Here is a 23,472-nt window from a genome sequence, read left to right on the forward strand (position 1 = left end):
GCTATGTATCAGCTATGGCTGATTTTAGGCCTTCAGTGTGCAATCAGGGCTGCCCCTGACATCTCCTCCCTTCTCTAAGTATAGAAGGGCTGTGGCGATTCTAATCTTGTGGAGGCAGGGATAGAGGACTGATCTCCAGTAATTGAAGGGAACCTTGTAATGGCTCCGGTTCCCCTGTTGTTGTCCAGTGAGGCATGAGGTCCATACCCATCCCGATGTCTTTTTCCTGGAGAGGGGATACTTTTGACATCAACCCCTATGCAGTCAAAGCCTGGGCTTCTTGAGATAGTGTGTGTCTGAGTAGGAGACTGAGCAGATCTGTGTTTTAGAGTATCGTGTGTGTGTGTGTGTGTGTACTCACACGCATGCATGTCTGCCACATGAGTGGGTCTGCACAAACTATGTGACTGTGTGTCTGACATACATTTGATTGTTAGTAATGGTGTTTGTGAGGGATGAATGCATATGTTAGTGAGCTGGCAAGGGATGGGGTTTGGGACACATCCTGAGTAGGGTCCTCCCATCAGAACAATCATCCTCCCAGTCCTGGGTCTTCTGCACCTAGTAGGGGTGGCTCTCTGTGCCTTTGCCATCTGGAACCTTCTCTGAGTCTTGTAGAAGCTGGACTCCACAGCAGATGACTCACACGCCTGGGGGCTATTGACTGGTCCTGGCCAGCTTATCTCTATCTTAGTTTCCTCCAAAGTCCCATGGTACTGAGCTTGACACTCCAGTGTGGATCTCCTTGTGAGACTGTCACCACTTGTGATGACGAGGGTGTTTGATCACCTTACCCTTAAAATGGTTTAAGTGGTTCTCATGCCTTTCTTTACCCAGGGCCCAGTAGGGCCACACCCACCTTAGCATCCTCCTTACTAGAAGTTTTCTCACCGTTGAAGAATTTTCTGCAGGAAAGCCCACTGACTACTGGGTTTTCCCATCCTGTAAAGAGGTCTTTCTTCTTCTTAGTTCCCGAGCAATCGTTACATATGAGAGAAGCCTGTCTTTTGTCATGTGAGTTCATGTCCCAAGGATGGCCACCACCAGCTTCGGATGGCTCTTGAATACTTGTGTGCCATCACCTAGTCCCTCAGCTATCCTAGCTGGAGTCAGGGGACTGGCCTGTCAGTCAGCACTTAGTGAGTGGACAAGTCATGGTCACGAATAGTGACCTGCAGCCAGGTTCCCACCAGGGGAACCAGGGGCCCAGCCCTGATTCCACCATTAGCTCCCCTGGCTTTGCCCTTCACATCAGCCTAAGAAGTGGGAGGTGAGTCTGGGAGGAAGTCAGCAGGAATGACGGGCCAGGTGGAGACTGGGCCAGAACTCTGAGCTTTGAGGAGAATCACACAGAGGTAGCTGCTTGATCCCCCCACCCCCCATGCTTTTCACCATCTGGTCCTTGTCCATGTTCTTGGGACCTGTCATCACAATGGTGGCCTTAAATACCTTCTCAGAGTACTCTCAGGAGTTATGGAAAAGAGCTTTACTAAGGAGCACAGAGATAAAGTTGGATTGCCAGGCTGGGGCTGGTGTTGATGGGGCTGGAGTCTGCCGCTGCCCTGTGGGAGACTCCTTTTCCTGCAGAGGTCTGAGTACTCCTTTCAGTTTTGCAGCCCCATCCCTGAAGGCTCATCTGTCTCTTTATTCTTCAGAGATAAAGGGCTGTAGGGAAAGGCTGGGTTCTGTCTGGAGGGGGTGGGGCAGAATTCCTTCCGAGGAGCCAGCCTGTGGCCCTAGGGTTGATTCTGAGTGTCGCAGTTTGACTCTGTGCTCTAGATGAGGCCTAGTGGGAACTCTAGGCTCTGGGTTCTTGTGTTTTTGTGGTTATTTAGTCAAAATGGAGTGACCCTGATGCCCATAGACCTGGGGTGAGCCCAGGTGACCAGCATCTGGTAGATCAAATTGATGAAGGACAGATGTTCCTCTGTCTTGTCTCAAAGTATTCGTGTAAGACAGTCCACATTGGTGCCTTGAGCTGCAACTTTCTGGGTGCTGATATCTCATCAACTCTGGTGGCTTTGAGGGGCATCTCCACTCCCTCCTAACACTCAGGGCAAATAGGCACCTCAGGAGGCTCAGACACACATGGCTGCAGGCCTGCATGGGTGGTGGCAGCGCGCCTATGCCCTGGTCTGGAGGATGTTGGCATAGTCTTGGAAGGTCTGAGGTGTATCCTGCACCGGTGTGGAGAAGACCCACTTCACCTGGGGGAAAGGCGTATGTGAGGATGGCTCTGTGGCTTGGCCTGGCCCTCCCCGACCCACCCGCTGGGGTGCAGGATCCCACCTTGAGGATGGTGACAATGGCTCCGTAGCTCACACTGCTCAGGAACAGGGCGATGAAGATATAAGTGCTGGTCCACAGCTCTTCCAGTTCCTCGCCCTCCACTGCTTCGATACATAGGTCCTGGAGGTCTAGCTCTGGGGTGGGGGGGGACCAGCCAGTTAGCTTCCCCAGACTCCAGGTGACAATGGGGGAGGGGTAGATCCCACACTGGTCTCAGGCAGTCCTGATGAAGCTGGAGTGGAGAGGTTCCCATACTACCTGTTCTGGGACCACCCCAAGTCTCTGTCCAGCCCCGGAGGCAGATGTTCTCCCCCCCCCAAGTTGTTCATTCCCTCTTTCTATTCCAGTGCTCACAGTGACCTGGTATTCCCCACCATCAACAGGGCTATTGTTAAAGTAGAGAGCATGAAGTCTACCTGTGTTGTGTGTGTATGTGTTGTGTGTGTGTTGTGTGTATGTGTTGTGTGTGTTGTGTGTGTGTGTGTATCTCACTGTCTTAGCGTCTTCTGGCAACAGGATGCCTCTACATAGCCTATAGAATTGCCTTGTGTTCAGAGAGTGCTCAGGGCCCTTCAGGAAGGGCTCTGAGCCCATTGGTCCATTTCTAGGGCCTGCATGCATGCTCTGGCTCCAGGAATCTTGGCTGTGGCATCTGAGGTGCAGGTCAGGGCACATGGACTCTAAAGCAGACTCGGGGCCTTGTAAGGGCTCTACTCCTGCCTTAGTCTCTCTGTTGTCTGGTTTACTTCTCTCTCCATACAGCTCATCTTCCTGTCTCTGCTTTCCTTCAGCTCAGGCCTCTGATCTCCTCAGTTTCTCATGGCCTGGCGTGGGCCAAAGTGGAAGGATTGGTCTGGAGGCCAAGGTGCTGGTCGACTCTGCCATTGGTGATCCTCAGAGGTATCTCAGACTCAAAGGCTGATATGGTAGGTGTCTGTGGGCTCCTTCATGTGCACGTGTGTGTGTGTGTGTGTATGATGGGAGCCACAGGTCTCAGGCGCGTGAGCCACATGTGCTGGTTGTTGGGCATAGGATGGGTGTAACTTGGTTCTGACCTCTTCATCCTGTTGGGCCTGGGATGGATGTATAGCTTGCTTTGGGCTATTGCTAAACCAGAGCGCATGATGAAGCCTACCTGAGGTGTGTGTGTGTGTGTGTGTGTGTGTGTGTGTGTGTGTGTACATGTTCATGTGGGTGTATATGACTCTCTTAGGGTTTTAGAAGGTAAGGAAGTGTGATCTGGGAGGTTGAGGTCACAGGGGGAAGACACTGGTTTCCCGATCAAGGTGTAAGTCTTCGGTTTCTATTTTGGACTCAAGTGTAAAAAGTAAAGGACTGGAACTAGCCTGAGCTAGCAGAGGGTAGCGGGAAGCCCTGCGCAGGCCACATGAGCATGGGTGAGGTGTGCTGCTGTGTCAGGTGGCTGCAAGTGTGTGCTGTTGGTGGAGTCGCCTTAAGGCTTGGTAACCTGAGTGTTTGTGACTCTGTGTGTGCGTGAGCACGAGCGTGCATGTGAACATGGCATAGACGGGGGAACGTGACCATGTGAAGCTGGCAGCCTATTCTGGTCCTTGGGATGAATTTGAGTTGGAGTGAGGCTGGACAGTAAGATGGGGAGCACCAGATTCTGATCCGGGCCCGGTATGATGATATGGCAGGGCAGGTGGTCATGGCTGTGGGTTCAGCCTCAGTGGCTGCTGAGTACAGAGAGAAGGAGCAAGACCGTGCCGAGTCTTGCCTTCCTAGATGTTGACTTTGGCTGTTCCCCTACCTGAAGGAGTTCTAGTATCCAGGAATACCTGGGAGGAGGAGCTTGCAAGATTGAGGACTGGGTACTGAGATCTCCCAGGCTGACTTGTTTTAGTTACATCTCTAGAGACCACCTCTCTGACTCTTTGGACCCCTTTCAGGTGCATGATATACAGCGAAGGGCAGGAAGGACCAGGGGCACCTATGCTGAAGCCCTGTGACGTCTCATTTGTCAAATACCCAACACAGACAGATGGGTGAGCTGTACTTCACTCCTATCTCTCTCTTGGGGTGTCCCTTCTTCCATGCCAAGATGCTTCTGCCCACAACCTACCCTCCCCCCAAGAAGGGCACCCAGGGCTCTAATCAGGCACTGAGTGTTTATTGGGGGTGGCTTCCTGGTGTTACAACAGTGAGTGGATGTCTGCCATCCACCTTCTCCACCACAGCTACACAGAGGCCTGGGAGGGACGGGGGGAGGCGTTACCAAGGCTCTTGGATATTGTTCTCTCCAGATTCCTGGGTTCCCAAAGTGCCTCGTGGGTCACTCGGCAGGTGAACTGTTTAATCTGTGTCCAGTGCGCCTTGGTGACCTCTAGGCGGCTGAAGATGAAGAAGCCCCGATTGGAGCCATTGGATTTCCGAGGTGTTGTGGTACTGTGCTGGCTGGTTGGGATCAGCTCGCCATCCTGCAGCCACTGCACAGAGATATCCTCAGGGAAGAAGTTCTGGATCAAGCAGGTGAGTGTGCGTTTGTCCTTCTTCTCCTCCTCTGGTGGTGGGAACAGATATACCTCAGGGGCTAAGCGTTTGCCTGTGGGCAGACATGAGTTAACCAGTTAACCGTGTTCTCTGAACATGAAGAAGGGCTGGCCCACCCTCCATCTCCTGTGCTCACCTGGGGCCTTGGTGATGGAACGCACAATGGACCTGGGAAACTGAGGGTGGGACACTGTACACCGATAGCCTTCACCTTCAATCCAGTCCTTGGCATCCACTGACAGGATGGAGGTGATACTGGTTGTGGCATTCCGGTGCTTGATGCACTTCTGGATTGCTGAGCCTGCAGACTTCTTGTGCTCTTGGGTCCACGTCACAGTGACGTTCTCCTCACTTTCCAGGTCTACCACTAGACAGGTAAGCTTGGGGGTCCCCTTTTTATACAGGTCCAGGGGGCTGGGTGGGATCAGGTAGGTAGTCACACCCCGTTGCTCATCGTCTGTGAGAGAGAGGAAGGGCTATGTGAGAGACCCTGTCTTTCCCTCAGAACTCTGAGGTCTGGGCATTAGGTGGATGTAGGCCTACCTGGGCATCTCTGAGTGTGGGCCCAATAGTTCTCGCCTTGGGAGGTGACCTTGCAGGTGAAGGTTCTTTCAGACATCCATTGTTGTTGGGTGATGTTGAGTTTACTGTAGGTAGAGGCTAGTTTGCCTTCCTCCTTGATGAGGAAATTTTGTGCGTTTGTGTCGGGTATCTTCTGATTGTTCATCAGCCAGGTGACAGTGACATCATTTGGGATGTGGTCATAGATGAAGCAGTACAGATGGATGGTGGCGTGGAATGCATTGAGGTCGCAGGATGAATGGAGTAGCTTCAAGGTAGGCTTGGTGATGTTGACACGTCGAACTAGGGCAGAGGCAGTGAGTTTGTGAGTATCTCCCCAGCCTTGTGTTCCCTCAGGCCTCAGCTCAGTCTCCTGAGTATGTTGGGTCCTTTACCCTTCTGTCATAGGTATGTATGAGAGGTCCTTCCTGCTCTGATCATGTTCTTTCACTGTGGTAAATGTAGCCAGCCCAGCCCTACTTACCTGAGATAGGCATACTCCCGTTGAATGAGGATGGGGCATGTGTCACATGGCAAGTGAAGTTCTTGGCTGACTTGTCCCAGCTGGTCACTTGGCTGGTGGTGACTTTGAGTTCAGAACCGAGGGCAGGGAAGTTCGTGGTACTCATGTTCAGGGAGTCTGAATACCAGGTCACAGTCACTGGATCAGGGAAGTAGTCCTTTACCAGGCAACCCATTGTCATGAAAGCAGTGTCTTCTTTACAGGGCTTCAAGGCGTAGAGTGAAGGCTGCTTGACAGAGGCTGTGAGACAGGACCCAGGTTAGACTTGTTTAGATTACTGAATGCCTGCAGCTTGGGGGACTGATTAGGACAGCTGTGACAGGAGCAGGGCTCTGGGGACCCTATTCCAAATCTAGGAGACAGATGGTCAGACTCTTTCTGGGTCTGGTCTTCATTCTCTAAACCCAAACACAGACCCAGGGATCCCCCTGATTCCTTACACCCTGACACGCTTTGCTTATTCACTGTCCCTAGCTGGCTTTGCACAGGGGCTTCCAGGAGAGCTGGGCATGAGCTTTGGAGGAAGAGCCAAACTTGCCCTCTTTCTTGATTGGGAAATTTTGCGACATCACTAGGGTATGTCCATAAATGAAGCAGATGGGCTGGGTGGCAGACTGGGAGTCATTAGGGCCTCAGGATGAATAGAGGAGCTTTAAGGTAGGCTGTGTGATGTTGGCAGAGGGACTAGGCTGTCTTTTAAGTCCAGGACACAGGTACCTCACAGGGTTTGGGGACCCAGAGATCCAATGAATTGCCATTGTCTCTTCTGTCCCGACTCTTGGGGCCTGGGGATTGAGAGCTTTCCCAGGACCACCAGTTCATTGGTAAGTCACATTAAGTCTGTTCTGAGACACACTGAGGACAGAACTGTGAGACTCTTGTTTCCTAGGGCTGTTGGCCTCAACCTCTCAGACACGTGAGGCTCTCTGCTTTACCGTAGCCTAATCTGCGTAGCGTTTTGCTTCCCAGATGACCTCCGTGGATCCCAGACAGCACAGAGTTAGAGAACACAACCACTTCAGAAGTCACCTTGTTGGCTGCCTGAATTGCTTTAGGGTGCACACACGCCCATGACATTCTCCTGAGCCTGGGGCCCAGTTCAGCTCTGTGCCAGGCCCCCAGAAGGCATAGGCTATCTCTGCTAAGCCTGATTGGCTCTACCTACCCAGTCTAGCTGGTAGCTGTTGTTGTGTCCTACAACAGGACAACCTTTTTGGAGGACAGAACACCCACAAATAATTTCGAGCGATCTATCTTAAACATTATTCAGTTCAGCACCAGAAAGTTCAGCTAGACCAAAAGACCTCCGCTAGTTTGGCCTAGTCCAGAACAACTTAGCTTAGCCTAGTTCAACTCTTCCTAGCCAGGCCAATCCTAGCTCAGCCTAGTTTAGTGTAGCCCAGGCCAGTCCACCACAGACTGTCCCAGCTCAATCAATAAACTCTCCCAGCCTGGCAGAGCTTAGCACAGGTTACCCCAACTCAGCTCAACTCCACCCAGTTCAGGTCAACCCAGAACAGCCTAGAATGGTCTAGAAGTGTCCAACTCAGCCTAGTTCACCTCAGCTCAACTCTTCTTAGCTTAGTAGAGCTCAACCTTAGCCCAGATCAGACTAGAACAGTGATTCTAGCTCATCCCAGCTCAATCTAGTCCATCTCAGGCCAGCCCAGTTCAGCCTAGCTCAGTCTAACTCAGCTCAGGGTAGCTCAACCTTCCCCAGCTGAGCTCAGTTTAGTTCAATCCAGCACATCCCAGCCTACCTCAGCCTAGCCTAGCCTAGTTCAGCCCAGATCAGTCCACCTAATCTAGCTTGGCCCAGGGAGCTAAGCTCCGTCTGGAGTGATCCAGTTTGGCCCAATGCAGCCTAGCTCAGACAGGTCCAGATAAGCTCAGTCTAGTGCAATCCAGTTCATCTCAGACCAGCCCAACCCAGCTCAGACAGGACCAACTCAGCTCAGTGTAACTCTATACAGTCCAGTCCAGCCCAGTCTAGCCCAGCTCAGCCAAGCTAAACTCAGCTCAGCTCAGCCTAGCTCAGATCAAGCCAGATTAGTCCTGCTTAGCCCAGTTCACTCAAGATAGCCTAGCCTAGTCCAACTGAGCTCATCCAAGCCCAGCTCAGCCCAGTCCAGCCCAGCTCGGCCCAGCTCAGCCTAGTTCAGGTCAGCTCAAGTTAGCTCAGCCCAGCTCAGCCCAGCTCAGGTTAGCTCAGCCCAGCTCAGCCTAGCTCAGCCCAGCTCAGCCTAGCTCAGGTTAGCTCAGCCCAGCTCAAGTTAGCTCAGCCCAGCTCAGGTTAGCTCAGCCCAGCTTAGCCCAGCTCAACCCAGCTCAGTCTAGCTCAGGTTAGCTCAGCCCAGTTCAGCCCAGCCCAGCTCAGCTCAGCCCAGCCCAGCCCAGGTTAGCTGAGCCCAGCTCAGGTTAGCTCATCCCAGCTCATCCCAGCTCAGGTTAGCTCAGCCCATCTCAGCCCAGCTCAGCCCAGCTCAGCTTAGCTCAGGTTTGCTCATCCCAGCTCAGGTTAGCTCATCCCAGCTCAGCCTAGCTCAACCCAGCTCAGCTTAGCTCAGATTAGCTCATCCCAGCTCAGGTTAGCTCAGGTTAGCCCAGCCCAGCCCAGCCCAGTCCAGTCCAGTCCAGTCTAGCCCAGCTCAGCTCAGCTCAGCCCAGCTCAGCCCAGCTCAGGTTAGCCGAGCCCAGCCCAGTCCAGTCCAGTCCAGTCCAGTCCAGTCCAGCCCAGCTCAGCCCAGCTCAGCCCAGCTTGGCCTAGCTCAGGTTACCTCAGCCCAGCCCAGTCTAGTCCAGTTCAGCCTAGCTCAGCCTAGCTCAGCCCAGCTCAGCCCAGCTCAGCCCAGCTCAGCCCAGCTCTGCCCAGCTTGGCCCAGCTCAGGCTAGCTCAGGTTAGTTCAGCCCAGCCCAGTCCAGTTCAGTCCAGCCCAGCTTATCCCAGCTTGGCCCAGTTTGACCCAGTTCGACCCAGCTTGGCCCAGCTCTGCCTAGTTCAGCCCAGCTCAGCCAAGCCAAGTCCCTCCTAACTTAACCCAGTCCTTTCCAGCCCAGCCTTGCCTAGTTCAGTGTAGTTTGGCTTAGTTTAGCCCAACTCAAATTCAACCCAGACCCTCTTGACTCAGCTCAGCCAAGTCCAGCTCAACCAAGTCTAACCCAGCCAGTGCAACCTAGTTCAGCCCAGTCTGGTCCAGCCCAGGTTAACTCAGTGTAGTCCAGCTGAGACCAGCTCTGCCCAGTTCAGACCAGACCAGACCAGCTCAAGTCAGCCTAGCTCAGTCAAGGCCAGTCCAGTTCAGTCTAGCCAGACCAGCCTGTCTCAGCCGAGTATACCCCCATCTAGCTCAGGCTAGCCCGGCTCAGTCCAGTTCAGTTCAGATCAGACCAACCCATTTCAGCTGAATATACCCCATCTAGTTCAGTCCAGCCCTGTCCAGCCTAGCCCAGCCCGGCCCAGCTTAGTCTTGCCTAGCTAAACCTAGGGAAAGCCAGTTAGACCTGCTTAGGCCTGGTGAATCTAGCCCAGCCCAGTCAAAATCAGCCCAGCCCAGCTAGCCCATCCCATCCCAAATCAGCTCGGCCCTGCCCACCCCTGCCCAGTACAACTTTGCTCAGCCCGGCTAGTGTAGCTCAGCCCAGCTCAGCCCAGCTCAGCCCAGCCCTGCTTAGTTAAGCTCAGACCAGTTCATACTAGCCCAGCCCAGCCTTGCTTAACCCAGTTCAGACTAGTCTAGCCCAGATTGATCCAGCTCGGTCTAAACTACCCTAGTTTAAGCTGGCTTAGCCTACTCCAGGACAGTCCAGCCCAAACCAGTCCAGGCCAATTCAGCTCATTCCAGCCCACCCAACTTAGCCCAGTTTGGCCCAGGTCAGCCCAGCTGTGGACAGTCCTCTTTGTTGTTAGTTCGTCACAGGGCAATTCCTTGCTGTCATTTGTCATTGCATCCTTGTCCTGATGGTTTGCAGGCAGATTCCTATCCAACCGCTCCTGGGTTTTTTTTTTAGCTTCTCATGACATCTTCAGTTTATCTTGGTTCAGCCCTGTCTCCACAGTCCCCGGTCTTTGTGGATAGCGGTAGCAGTTTCTAATATCGGTGTGCCTGAATGCAGGGAAGGGATAGCCGAAGGACATTCAATGACCAAGAGGCTCTGTCCACGTTAGAAGGCAGCCCAGGTGTCCCCTTCCCCATCCAGGACCTTGTGACCTTTTAATCCCTTCTCCCTAGGCAAACCCTTTGGCTCAGGGTCCCGTGGGCTATAATACCTGAGGTCCTCTGGTAAGTGGCTGTGTCTGTCCAGGCTGTTCTCATCCGCAGCCATCTCCTGCCCCCTGTACAGGCTCCCAGACGTTGTGAATCTCTAGTAACCATTAATTCATGCCCAGATGGCAGCACCTAGGCGCCGCTCTGCCTCAGTGCCCTCAGCTAAAAGTGGGGTGGGAACCCCCGACCTTAGCAGCCTTGGAAGTTCCCTTTTTATTCTGTTCTTGGGAAGTTGACTAAGGGACAGTGGGGACTCAGGTAAGGCCTCTTTCTAGGAGACACACCTGCACGCTCGGGTCAAGGCACTTTCCTCCCCGTTGTCTGGTTCCAGGTCTCCTCTGCACAGCTGTCATGTTAGAGCCTTGCATGTGCCTGCAGTCACCATGCCTGCCTCTTTGGAGTACCAAAGACGAGGGACTGGACCCTAGCCATTGCTTTTTCTGTTCCTTTGGCAGCCTTCAGGGAAGTGTGGCAGTCACTTTGTTAGTTACTAATGATACACAAAGAGGAACAGCCTGTGGGCCAGATATGACGTGCAGGGCCTCTAATAGAGGCACCCTGGTTCCTGTCTCAGCTTTGGAGCTGGCATGCTAGAGACAGTGGCCTTCCCTGGTACTCACTCACAAGTGACTGTCCTTCAGCTTGGGGTCCCCTACCTGGTAAGGAATCCAGAAGGGCATAGCACATCTGGGTTGTGACTGGATTTCACAGAGCAGTGTAGAAACAGTTAACATCTCTTGCAGGCTTGTGTTCTACGGCCGCACTGAGGAGCGAGACGAGGGTAAAGATGGCGTGAGACCTGGGCGTTGGCTCAGCAGCTTCACTGGGATCCTAGCAATGTCTGTTTCAGCTGCAGCTTTGTAGAGCAAGGTCATCTGAGTTCAGGGTTTCCCTCTACACTCTGATGTCTCCGTAGACCCACGGCTCCTAGGAGTTTCATGAAAACATACATGCAATCTGTAGGAGCTACTAACTTAGCTTGTGAGTGCCGAGTCTTCAGAGGGGCACACACGGATTTGGGGAAAGAAATCAGAGTTCCATCTCTTTGACCTTGTCCGCTCAGGGTCGATGGTCCCAGTGCAAGGGACTGAGAGACTTAGGCTTTGCTAAGTGACTTCCACAGAAGGGTGTTGAATTGTATTTGGAAGATATCAGAGAGCTAGCAGACAGTGGCAGGGCCAGGCAGGCTGGGGCTGGCCCAGAAAGCTCAGATGGAGTTAGGAACTGTGAGAAGACGAGGTGTGAGTTCCAAGGGAATCGGGGTCTTGCCTGGCTTAGTCTCTTTCAGATATGCTGTCTGTCTGAGGTGACAGGCTTGGCCTTCAGCATAACAGACATGGGTGGGAGCCAAGGGGTAAATTCAGAGTTCCCTGGAAGGAGCTATTGTTCTGAGGGAAAACAGAGAAATGAGGAGTGTCTGCTCCAGCTGGGTCAGGTGCTACTGTACTGTTTGTGTGCCCCAAATTGTGGGAAAGACTCCACCTCCTTCAGAGGATAAGGGCCACGAGCCTTTGTGTCCAGCCTGCCTGGGCCTGATTCTTCTGTGACACCCAGGTTGGGCTGGGCTGTTGGTTCTGGGTCCTCAGAGTTCTATGTTAGATGGCAGTGTATGGTCGTCTGGAAGGAGAGGAGGCAGTTGCAACTTCTTTTTTTTCCCTCTTTTTATTGGATATTTTATTTATTTACATTTCAAATGTTATTACTTTTCCCAGTTTCCCCTCTACAAATCTCCTCCTCCTTTTGCATCCCCTCCCCCTGCTTCTATGAGGGCAACTTTTTTTTATGGATAATTTATTTATTTACATTTCAGATGGCATCCCCTTTACCCATTTCCCCTCCCTAGAACCCCCTATCCCATCCCCCTCTTCCCTTTTGCTTTTATACCATTTTAATTACATGCAAATATTAAGGTCAGTTCTAGGTTGAGGGACCAACAATAAAATAGATTCAAATAGCCAAGGAACAAGCAAGACAATAAACGCAAATAGTCAAAGAACAAGCAAGACGATAAACAAACTTCTGTGAACACTCCCGTGATCACTGTTTCTAGAGGGCAACTTCTGAAGCCCTAGGGCTACACTGGATACTCACTCCCTTTCCTGGTGTGGACTCCCTTGTGACTCTTCTGTCTTCCAGGTGTCAATCATCCCTGCCCCGCCCCCTCCTGTCCACAGGCTGATCATGCCCTTTCTGCCCGTCAGTGTCCACAGTGGTCTCAGCAGCACAGTGACTTTAGTGCCTTCATCTTGCCCTACGTAGCCTTCATTCCATTACCTCCCGTGGGCCAGGGCTCCACTGGAATCCAGTCTTCCTTTAGCCATTCTCTTGGGTGGCTCCTTGACTCAAGCGACTGTGACAGGTCTGTTCCTGAATGGGCCAGGTCTACGATGCACTGTGTCTGCTAGTGTCTGTGGACTCATGTATGTGGTTGTGGGTTTGAGTGTATCTTAGGGGTCAGGGAAAGGTCTGACTGCTACCCCAATTCTCCAGTAGCTCTGTAAGTTTCGGAAGTGTGCCTTAGCACAGTGCTAATTTGGTGGCTGGGTGGAGGTGAGGTGGCCGAGACTGCTCGGCTCTCCCTAGGATCGTCTGCTAAGGGATGCCAAGGATGTTAGTGTAAGTGTAACAACACACGTCTTTATTGGGAATAGTGTAGACTTCACCTTTTCTTCATGTACAATGGGCTGTTGGAGGCCAGGCTGATTTGACCTTTTGATGTATTCAGGTTGGTCTTTTTTCCTCTATCTAGTGGTCTTAGATTTCTTTTAGAGAACTGTCATCCTGGGATTCTAGATACTTTGAATATCTCACAGAACTCTGAGGAAACCATATTTGAGCTGCAAAGTATACTGCAGTCATGGCCGCTGCTGGAACCACAGCCTTCTCCCACCAGGGCTCCAGCCTACACCATGGCTGGCAAACTCCACGTCACCTATGACCTCCAAGTGACTTCGAACACAGCTCCAGAGGACCTTGGCATAGCAGCCCTCAACAAGGTCAGAGAATAGGAAGAGCATCTTCCCTGTGGCTCAAAATCCCTGATTATTAGCATGTGAGGGGATACACAGAGAGGGGCTCCACTGGCTCAGAGGAGAAAGGGAGGAGGGATGGGGAGAGGATTGTGGGAGCAGATGACTGGGTGGGGGGAAGTGAGTGGGATGTAAAATAATTAATGAAAAATAAATAAAATAAAAAGAAATAACAAACAAACAAACAAACAAACATCCTGGTTATTGTCAGATAGAAAGCTGGACCTATTTGAGACCAGCAACCTGTGCTTCTGAAAGACTGTGATGGGTTCATATGGGAAGGTTGTGATTGGTGGAACTGGAAGCTGAGCACACACAGGACTGTGTTTGTCGGAAGTATAATTCATGTATGAGCATATCATGGCCCTGTTCCGTCTCTACAAACAGTATGTTCCCCACTATTTTTTGGGGCTTCTCTCCAATAGACGAGTCCTGGTCTACATGTGGAACATTAGGCCCTGATAAAAAGGCTTTTCACAAATGATCTCCAAGTCTCCTTATGGTCTTTGTCATGGGTAGAGTAGGCTGTGTTACTGTACGAAGAGCAGACAAGGCTCCAGGTTTCCAGCGCTTAGGGTGGCAGTGGCAGGGTGTAGTTGAGGAGGCAGTGAGCCATCAGTGGCAGCATCTGCAACTATTTAAGGTGATGAAGGAGGGTGGAAATATTGAGAAGCTGAGAAGCTGAGAAGAGTCGGATGTAGGGGGTGATCCAGAAGAATGGATTCCAAAGTCCAGAAGCAGTCACTTAGCTGCTGGATATCAGCACTCTGTATGCCAAAAGCAATACATCACTGGGTTTCCAGGTTTAGAGCCATAAGCCTCTGGGTTTGCGAGCCAACAGGTGAGTCTCTTACTTTAACAATTAAACTATACCCTCAGCCCAGGACAAGCTTTGTTTGCAGAAAAACAACAGCACTGTCTTGTTCTTCTCACTCCTGCGTCTACCACAAGGTTTGGCCTCTTTTCTAAGGCACAGGTCAAAGGAGCAAGTACTTCTGGAACATGACATTTTGGGACAAAGGAACGGAGCCATATGAACTCACACCATGGCTGCTCTCATGGACATCCTGACTGAGGCTGGGGTCTTCCTCCCATGGGCAGATGCTTGAGCACAGAGGGAAGAGTGAGGGAGCTGATACTAGGATAAATATGTGCTTGGTCAGGAAGTGGGGAGGATGGCTTCTCTAACTCCAGCATATCCTTTGTGCCCTACATCCTGACTCTCCCACACCTGCTATGGGGGAACCCCGTTCACTTGGTCTCCTTCCTGTATGTGGTATCTGTACCCTGCCTTGGGGGAAAGATCCTGTGGTTACATGGTAGGCGTGGGGAAGACTTACAGTTGAAGGTCAGCACATGGACCTACTGGTCTGCACAGTTGGCCAGCTTCACATCCTACTTTGACCATCCACTTAGTTCCCAGCACATAACTGGGCCAGATTAGAAGGCTAGTTAGAGGTGAGGGACCCGGTGTGACATCATCATAAATGCCCAACCATTGGATAGACCTTCATGAACATGGGTCTGGATGGACATTCCTGTCCCAAAGCTCAAGCTTTAACGGAAGATGGACACCTGTGGTCATTGAGCTAAGGAGGCTAGTGCAGTAGTAGGGCTTTGTGCTAGATGTGACGGGGACAGTCATGGAAGAGAGGTTGGCGGTGTGTTGAAGGTAATGGGATAACTCGGAAAGGAAGTACAGAGGAGGATCTGTGTGTGCTTAGCTTGAGGCATGTGAGTCTGCTGGGCCAGGATGGCCAGAGCTGACCCTGAGGCCAGGGGTGCTGGGAATGGGCAAACATGTATGTTTTTGTAAGGACTTGTATGACTGTGTCATGTATGGCATCATGTGTGCTGTGGCTACACTGTGATGCCCATGTGGACATGTGCTGTCCGTGTGTTCTCAGACAGTTTTCATGTGGTTTGTGTGTGCACAGGTCGTGTACGTACATATGTCATATCTCATGCAGGCCCTTGACTTGGTGGGGCAGTTAGTGTTTGTGTCATGTTACGATTCCCAGATTGTGATAGAACGCAAGTGGGTCAAGTGTCAGTAGCTGTCTGGGTAGTCATGGCTACTGGCTAGCACAGGTAGGTATTCTGCAATCGGTGTCCTCTATGGAAGATACACACACATGTCATAAAAGTTACATCACAGATGTTCACCATAGACATTATGTAGGGATGCCCCCCTTATCACATGTGGTTCTACATGGTATAAATGTCACACATGTATGTTATGATACAGGACATACACCATAGAGGTCATGAGGGCAGGACTCAGATAGCTTCTACTGGATGGATGCATCCAGTAAAACACAGCCTGAAATCAGTTGGTCTCAGAAATAAAGAGTCAGAAGGTGTGTCTGGTGGTTATGGTGCTTGTGTCTATATGTTTACAGTGCTGATGAAGGTGTGAGGGGTTAGGAGGCTAGAGCACTTCCTGTGGGAAGCCCCTGCCGCGGGGCACCAGAAGGTGGTGGATGATGGTGCAGGGCCATACATATGCAGGCATGAGGGGAAGGGTTTGGAGGTGGTGGCAAATCTGTGCTTCCTAAGACCATGTGGTCAGGTTTGGTTTGGATCCATCTTCCAGTAAGAAGTTGAGGCAGGGCTGGGCCTCAGGAGTTAAGAACATTTACTGGTCTTGTAGAGGACATGGGTTCAATTCCCACTACTTATATGGTGACTCACAACCATCTGTAATTCCAGTTCCAGGGGATCTGATGCCTCTTCTCTCTAATATGTGTTCCTACATGCACTCAGCACACAGACACACAGACACACAGACACACAGACACAAAGACATTGACACACTCAGGCACACTCATGTACACCTGAAATAAATACAGCCAGTAGAGCCCTGCTGAGAACCCACACTGTCCATGTGTGATCTGGAAGTTCTCTGAACACGGCTTGAAACAATAAGCATCAGCTATGGAGGTAGCAGGATCCATGTCCTTTGCTGAATCCTTAGCAGCCCAAGGTCAGAGAGAGACACAGGCTTCTCAGCTGGCTTGGGAAGCTTTGCCTGGCTACCCTGCGATCCACCCTGGACATCAGTCCTGTTCCACAGCCTGCACGTGGCAGTAGGGCAGCCTCCAGCTGGGAAAATATCTTCCTGCGTGCAGGAGGTGAATAAGCTCTTGGTGGCTCTGTAAGCACTCAAAGCCAGCTGTGAGGGGCCCACTGAGGGAGGCCTGGGAGGCCAGGACCAGGATGGAGTTAGAGGGGTGTGCATGGCTCACTGATCTGTTTCACTGTGCCCTGTTCCTGGGTGTTAGGACTAATCCACAAAGAATGGGTATCCTGAGATACAAAATATTAAAAGAAAATTTTATTGTTTAAAATGCCAAAACAACAGTGTGTTTGAGCGTACACACACACACACACACACACACACACAGAGAGAGAGAGAGAGAGAGAGAGAGAGAGAGAGACAGAGACAGAGACAGAGAGAGATTGATAGATATATATAGAGAGTGAGAGAGAGAGAGAGAGAGAGAGAGAGAGAGAACAAGAGAGAGAGAGAGCTTTAAAGACATTCATGGTCTCTAGAACAAGCTGTTAAAAGTCCAAGTTGTCTAAGCATTTCCTATCAGTCACAGAAAAGCAGGTGCACACTCTTTCTTTCTGTCTGGAGACTCTGGCTTCTTATTGGTGATGAGAGTTAATGGAGAAATAGATACAGGGCTATTCTCCATTGGGCACAGAAGTCCTGGTATTCCAGGTCAGTTCTCCTAGATGTCCATTGCAAATGATGTTTTCTGTTGTAGGTGGTTCAGTCTGGACCCCAGGCCTGCAGGGCAGACCTGCAGCACTGTGGCTTTCTTCTAAAGAACTGTTCACACCTCTCCCCCATTGTTCCTGCCCTGACCCATTTTTTGAGCCCAACAGGAATCTTCTCACTAGAGCCCTCTCCTAGAGGTTTTCCTTCCTGGTCACACACACAATACTGTGATCTATGCACTTTTCCTTGCTAGAGCTTTGATGAGGCTACACAAAGCAGTTCTTCTCCCTCCACAGAGTGTGGATAGAGTGTCTGTGGAGATGGCAGTGGCTTTGTCTTGAGGTTGTGTGGTCAACAGAGTCTGTGGATTGGATCATGCGTCTGAAATCAAGCATGTAGAGTGGGTAGCAGGGAGAGAAGACTGCACACGGAGCCTCAGCTTAAGGAGGCTTGTCAACACAGTTTGAGGAACACAGAGCCTTTCCTCAGCCCAGGAATGACAGAAGTACCAGGAAGGAAGTTAGCCAAGTACAGCTGGTGTAAAGGCTACCAGAATGACCCTTTGGGCTGAGGTGATCCTGGTCTTCCTAGCAGATGTCTCCTCTCAAGAATCTGGAAACATGGCCCTTTCTGAGAATATCCATTTCTGAGGAAAATGTGTAGGTAAGGAGACTCCAGGTCTGATTCCCACACAACTGGACTCAGGCAACATGGATTCCCAGCTCTTCTTAGGCAAACATTCTGAGGTCTCAGATACCCTGGTGCATGTTTGGATGGAGATGGGTCTTCTGGCCGTGATCTGTTAGTTATCTGACAACTGCTGAGGAAGTTTTGTTTGGGTCTGTGGTAAAGCTGTCCACATAGTCTTCCATGGGGAGACATTGGAGAGTTCTGGATTAGAGAGTCATAGGGCTAGAGCGTGTGATGTCATTGGGCAGTGTGGCCTCCATGTCAGGCTACACAGTAGGATGGATAGAGTACTGCAGGGACTATGAATCTGTGCTGATCCCAAAGGAAGAGGCCTAGGCCCCCTGCCCAATCATGTTTCTGTAGTCAGGGGAGATTTTCTGCTTGAGCTCCACCACTGAGGAGAAGATCCACTTTACCTGTGGGGAGGTGAGAGTAAGTCAGAAACCACACCCTTATTCAGGCCCTTCAATCCTGTGGGCAAGACAGAGGCCTGTCTCTTCTGTAGTTCCTTTCATAAAGGTAGGAGACTGGGGCTGGCAAGGGGACAGGGTGGAGACACTGAGGGAATTGAGGTGGAGATGGTATGAGGATAGCTCAAAGACTACCTTGGGCTGTGGTGAGGCTGAAGGGGACACAAAGGGGTTGTGTGATGGATATCATGGACCTCATGAAGGATAGTGTGGAATGCCAGGAGTTTTCTTAAGACCATATGAGGATCACACAGGAGAGCATGAGAGACAAAATGGTATACAGTATGGGATGCCATGGGGAGTCACAGAGCAATGTGGGACAGCTCAGGGAACGGTGAGAATGGGGTGTGGGACAGAGTGGAGATAGCAAGGGGATATCCTACTACATCAGGGGAGGAGTGTGAGGACATGATGGGGTCAGCGCCAACATCACGGCAGATGGTGGGGACAGTGCCAACCTTGAAGAGTGTGACAGAGGCGCTGTAGCACACACTGAACAGGAAGAGGCTGATGAAGATGGTGATGGTTGTCCAGAGCCCGTCCAGCTCCCCTTCCTGGGCCTCAACACAGGTCTCCTCCAGTTCCAGCTCTGGACAGAGAGGGTAGTCAGCGTTTGTCTCTACAAGGTGGGGGCTGTGAGAGATTCCCTGTGTGACAAGTGAGTCTGCATAGAGTCAGAGGAGAAAGCTCCATCTGGGGTGGGCCATCAGATGCTCCCTGGGTCTTGCTTTCCTTTCCTTTCCCTCTGGGACATCAGTCTCAGTGGCCTCCAACTGACTCTGACAAGACCTTGGGATTTGCCAGACACAATGGACCTCACAGTGGCCTGGATTGCACACGGGCCCACTATGTTTGCCTCATCCTTCATTTCCGTAGTACAGGAGAAGGTGAAGTGTCAGCAGAGCCTGTGACCCTAGTGGACAGTGGCTATACAGCTGGCCTGACCCTTTGCCTGTTCCCCAGTCACCAGCAGAGCCTGTGCCTGGTCTTGCCTGAACTTGAGAAAATTCTAGTGTGAAGTGATTCAGACCATTTTGTCTATGGGTTGTATAATTCATGTGGGGTTGAAGCATGACCCTGAGGTGTCAGAGACAGATCTGGCGTCAGAAGACTTGTGTTGAACATTGAATGCAGTGAGTCTCAGAAGAAGAAAACTCTGTCTGATTTTGATGGCAGAAATGTGGGCATCGAAGTGGTGGTCGTGGGTATCCTGATACATTGCTGGATGTAGGTACTGTGTATGGCACACAGGCAGTGTCCCAGTGTGTTACATGTGTGTGTGCACACGTGAACATGGATGCATGTGCTATATGGACTGGATGATGTTCAGCTGCTAATTTGAATGGGTCAGGATTCAGCATGTATGTGGCTGTCTACTAGTTCATTTTTTGGGGCAGGAAGAGTCAGTCATGTGCCTTTGTCCCACGTGGCACAGGAATGATTGTGTGCAGTCTGTATGGGTGTGCAGTCCTAATCCATGCAAAGCTGCCTGAGCGGAGTGTAGGGATGGCAAGGGTCTCTGGCATGCCCCTAGCCATGTGTGCCTCTACAATAGACTCAGAGAAACCTGTAGGTAGGAAAGTAGTGAAGGGGGACAGGAACAGACTGAGGGAGGTAGAGTTGTGTGCTTCTTCCCTTGGAGGTTCCATAGGATTATCTCTCTGTGTAGCAGCTGCTGGTGAGAGGGAAGGCAAGGAAAAGGCACTGCCTATAACTAAACCCCGACTCCCCAGGCCAGGATGATTCCCGAGCTCCGAGTCTGCCAGTGAAGAAACTTGCTTCTCTTCCTAAAGACAACCCTGTCCTCAAACCATGGCTAGACCTCACAGCCCATGACCTAGGCTCTGTACCTTGTAAAGAACCAGGACAGTTGTACTGGGCCCCAGGGCAGTTCTGGGTGCTTTATTTATACAAGGGAACCTTGGAGATGGGTGTCAGTATCCCTTAGGACCTGAGAGCTTTCTGGGTGCTGAGCTCATTTACCCAGAGACCGGGAGATGCTCTTCGTCATGTGGTGATTGTGCAGGCCCATGTGTACCACTGAGCAGATGTAACTATCTCCTTGGTCCCATTTGCTCTTTGGCACATTGAGCTTGCTGTATAAGAAGTAAGAACCATCAGAGTCCAGGACTGGTGGGGTGTTCTTGTAGTTCTGCTCCACATGCCCGTTTCTGGTCCACTCCACATCGATGTCATCAGGGAGGAAGCCTGTGACCATGCAGGTCAAACTGACCTCTTTCTTGGCCATCTGCTCTGCTGGTGGAGGCAAGACATATACCTGTGGTGCTCTGACTAGCCCTGTGGTATTAGAAGCAGACATAGAGGTCATGGTTAAAGTGGAGGTCTTTCCACACAGGCATTTATTCTTATGCCCATCCCAGCCTCCATGCAGTCGGACTGCAGCTCCCACCTGTGGGTTTTGAGATTTTTCTCTCGATGGGGCCTGGGAGGGCTTTGTTGGTGACCTTGCATTTGAACTCCTTGCCGGCCATCCAGTCCCGGTGCTCAATGGGGAGGGCACTGACCACCCGGAAGGTGCTGTTGTACTGCTCCTCACGGGGCTGCATCTGAGCTGTGTGTACTTCTACGTTGTCCACAAACCAGCTGAACTGAATGTCTGCATCATCCTCGCTCACGTCCACCACCAAACATGTGACTTTGGCATTCTGGGAGATCATGAGTATATCCTTGGGCTTTGGGGGGAAGATATAGACGGATGGTCCACCAGGGAGGTCAGGAGCTGAGGAGGAGAGATGGAAATGGATCAGTCTGTGGCTCACCCTCCAGTTCAGGGGTGTTCACAGCACTTGCCAGCCTCCTGGGGCTGGTGCATGTGTCTTGTGACATACCTGGGCATTTGCGACACATAGGACATGTAGGACACGTAGGACACGTAGGACACGTAGGACACGTAGGACACGTAGGACACTTAGCACACGTAGGACACTTAGGACATGTAGGACATGTTGGTTCGTTGTTGACTATAGTAGTGTTTGAACCGAGGTTTTGTCTGTCGCGTCTGGGTTCTGTAGAAAGAAAGGAAGTTGTTACTAGGTTTGAAGAAGAGAAAGCACCAAATCAGGGAGAGGGAACTTCCTCCCTTTTATGGGCTTAGTCTAGGATGATTCTGGAAATGACACAGTCATCTATCCTAGAGGATCATGTCATTGGGGGTGGGTGGCCATAGGTAGATGCCTTTTGGATGAAGGCAGAGACAGTATCTCTTTCTATCCTGGGCTAAGGTCCCCTCTCTCATGATGGCTGCCCAGCCTGGTTAGTCTAGGTAGGCTAATGCCTGATCCTCAGCTGTAGTGAACTCCTCCTCCCCTGGATGTCCTCTTACCAATGGTCTTGTCCACCTTGGTTTTGCTGGCCGGGTGTTCTACGTTGCAAGTGATGGTCTTTGAGGACCAGGTTCTGGAGGATACAGTCACTGAGCTGCTGAGGGAGTAGAGTCCAGACTGCAGGACAGCTGGGAAGGTTTTCACACCGTTGGACAGTGATCCAGAGTTCCATTTTATGGTTATCAGCTCAGGGAAATAGCCTTTGAGAAGGCATCCTAGTGTCACCAGGGATTTAGACGTGACACCGCAGCCAGGCACCAAGGGATAGACAGATGGAGCTGTTGTTTTAGCTGTAAGAGAGGAGAATGTGTCAGCTTTTCTGAAATGGGTGGTTCCCAATATTTGGAGAGGCTCTGTTCTTAGCTTTCCTCTAAAGTCTGAATCTTTCAAGTTGTTCTGGGCCAAGTAGGGTCAACAGCTTCTACCTCTAGACCCTGTATCCTGACCTTAATTTACCATTGATATTTTATTTTAGATGCATGAATATGTGCACTATGTGCGTGCCTAATGTCTGTGCAGTGAGAAGATGGTGTTGAATATACAGAAACTGGAGTTTCTTACAGAGAGTTATAAGATGCTGTGTGTTTGTTGGAACTGAACCTGGGTCCTCTGGAAGAGCATCTAGTGCTTTTAACCACTGAGCCATCTCTTAAGTCCATGAACCCCGATCTTTCAGTGGTGAGGCCCTTCAGAAACCCCTATTCTGTTTGCTGCCCTTATACAAGCTCTGGCCCCCAAATCTGTGTTCTAGGTCCCTATGCATGCCTTTAGCTCTAATTGAACCTTGCTCCCTGCTTCATCAGGGTCACCAATAACCCCCAACCCTACACCTCCTGCTCTAGGGCAGCCTTTCTGTCTTGACCTAGGTGCCACTATCTGTTCCTTTTTCTAGGCAGCTCGGTCCTCCTGTTGAGAACCTGGTGAACTCAGCCACCTCCTCTGCCTACCTCATTCATCACACTGCCCTGGCTCCTCCCCATGGTGCTAATGTTGCCAGGTCCCAGAAACGTCCCTCTCTCTTGCCAGTAGCCCTTGAAATAGGAGTTCATGCAGCATTCTTCAGGAAGGCATCTAATCCTCTATCCATTTGATTCTGGTTCATTCGTTTTTTATTTTTAATGGCACATTTTTTCTTGTGGGTATCAAAACTCATACTGATCAGTGAATTCTAAGTTGCAAAAGATGATTTTTTTTCTCACCTATTTTGTCTGTCTTTGGTTTCATTGAACAAAACCACATGCCAGTGCTTGATTCATTCTTACTGCCAGGGCCTTTGTGGTCTTTCTACCTCTCGTGTGCCCTACCTTTCACAACCCCTTGCTCAAATTCTGATAGTTACCCCACCGCTTTTCTGTGGGCCACTAAGGTGTTCCATGCTGTCATAAGAAGTTCTACCTCCTGCCTTATGTTCCCTCACAATGCTATCATGACCAGCTACCCCATAGCTGCTAGGACTGGTTTCTCACACTCCCAACAGCTCCAGCTCAACCATAGCAGCTAGGACTGGTCCTGCATATTCCTACCACAACCAGCTCTCCCATAGCTGATAGGAATGGTTCCCTACATTCCTACCGTCCCCAGCAACCCCATAGCAAATAGGAGTGGTCCCTCACGATCCTACTATCACCAGCCCCCCCCCCCAGCAGCTAAGAGTGGTTCCCCACATTCCTACCTGCAGCTCTCCCATAACTGCTAGGACCAGTACCTCACATCCTTACCTGGCCCAGCTCCCCCACAGCTGCTAAAACTGGCTCCTCACATTTCCACCTACACGTACTCACCCATAGCTGCTAGGAGTGGTCATTCACACTTCCTCCATCCCCAGCTACCACCTACCCGCTAGGACTGGTCCCCCACATTACTACCATCCCCAGCTCACCATACCTGTAAGCATTGGCCTCTATATTTCTACTATCTCCAGCTTTCCTGAGCTGCTAGGCCAGTCCCCCTACATCCCTAACCTCCCGAGCTCCTCCATAGCTGCTAGGATGGTCCTGCATATTTCTACCATCCCCAGCTCCTCATAGCTGCAAGCATTGGTCTCCACCTTCCTACCATCC

The 23,472-nt window shown here is 51.1% G+C and overlaps 1 non-coding gene and 2 gene segments (V, D, J or C); all 3 read right to left on the reverse strand.

Moving 5' to 3' along the window:
* Positions 1 to 4,460: 4,460 nt before the first annotated feature.
* On the reverse strand, positions 4,461 to 6,453 carry LOC114618676. The segment is given in 5 exon segments: positions 4,461 to 4,852; positions 4,937 to 5,257; positions 5,344 to 5,664; positions 5,846 to 6,124; positions 6,423 to 6,453. Coding segments are annotated over 5 exon segments (1,317 nt in total).
* Positions 6,454 to 17,825: 11,372 nt separating this feature from the next.
* Positions 17,826 to 23,197, reverse strand: LOC114618677. The segment is given in 6 exon segments: positions 17,826 to 18,014; positions 18,527 to 18,657; positions 20,052 to 20,366; positions 20,479 to 20,808; positions 21,412 to 21,702; positions 23,194 to 23,197. Coding segments are annotated over 6 exon segments (1,155 nt in total).
* On the reverse strand, positions 22,535 to 22,660 carry LOC114618804. The gene has a single exon (XR_003711026.1). It is a non-coding gene; the product is annotated as a small nucleolar RNA SNORA40 (small nucleolar RNA).
* Positions 23,198 to 23,472: the final 275 nt, after the last annotated feature.

Source organism: Grammomys surdaster, unplaced genomic scaffold (assembly GCF_004785775.1).
Source record: "Grammomys surdaster isolate TR1022 unplaced genomic scaffold, NIH_TR_1.0 144, whole genome shotgun sequence".
Classification (NCBI taxonomy): Eukaryota; Metazoa; Chordata; class Mammalia; order Rodentia; family Muridae; genus Grammomys; species Grammomys surdaster.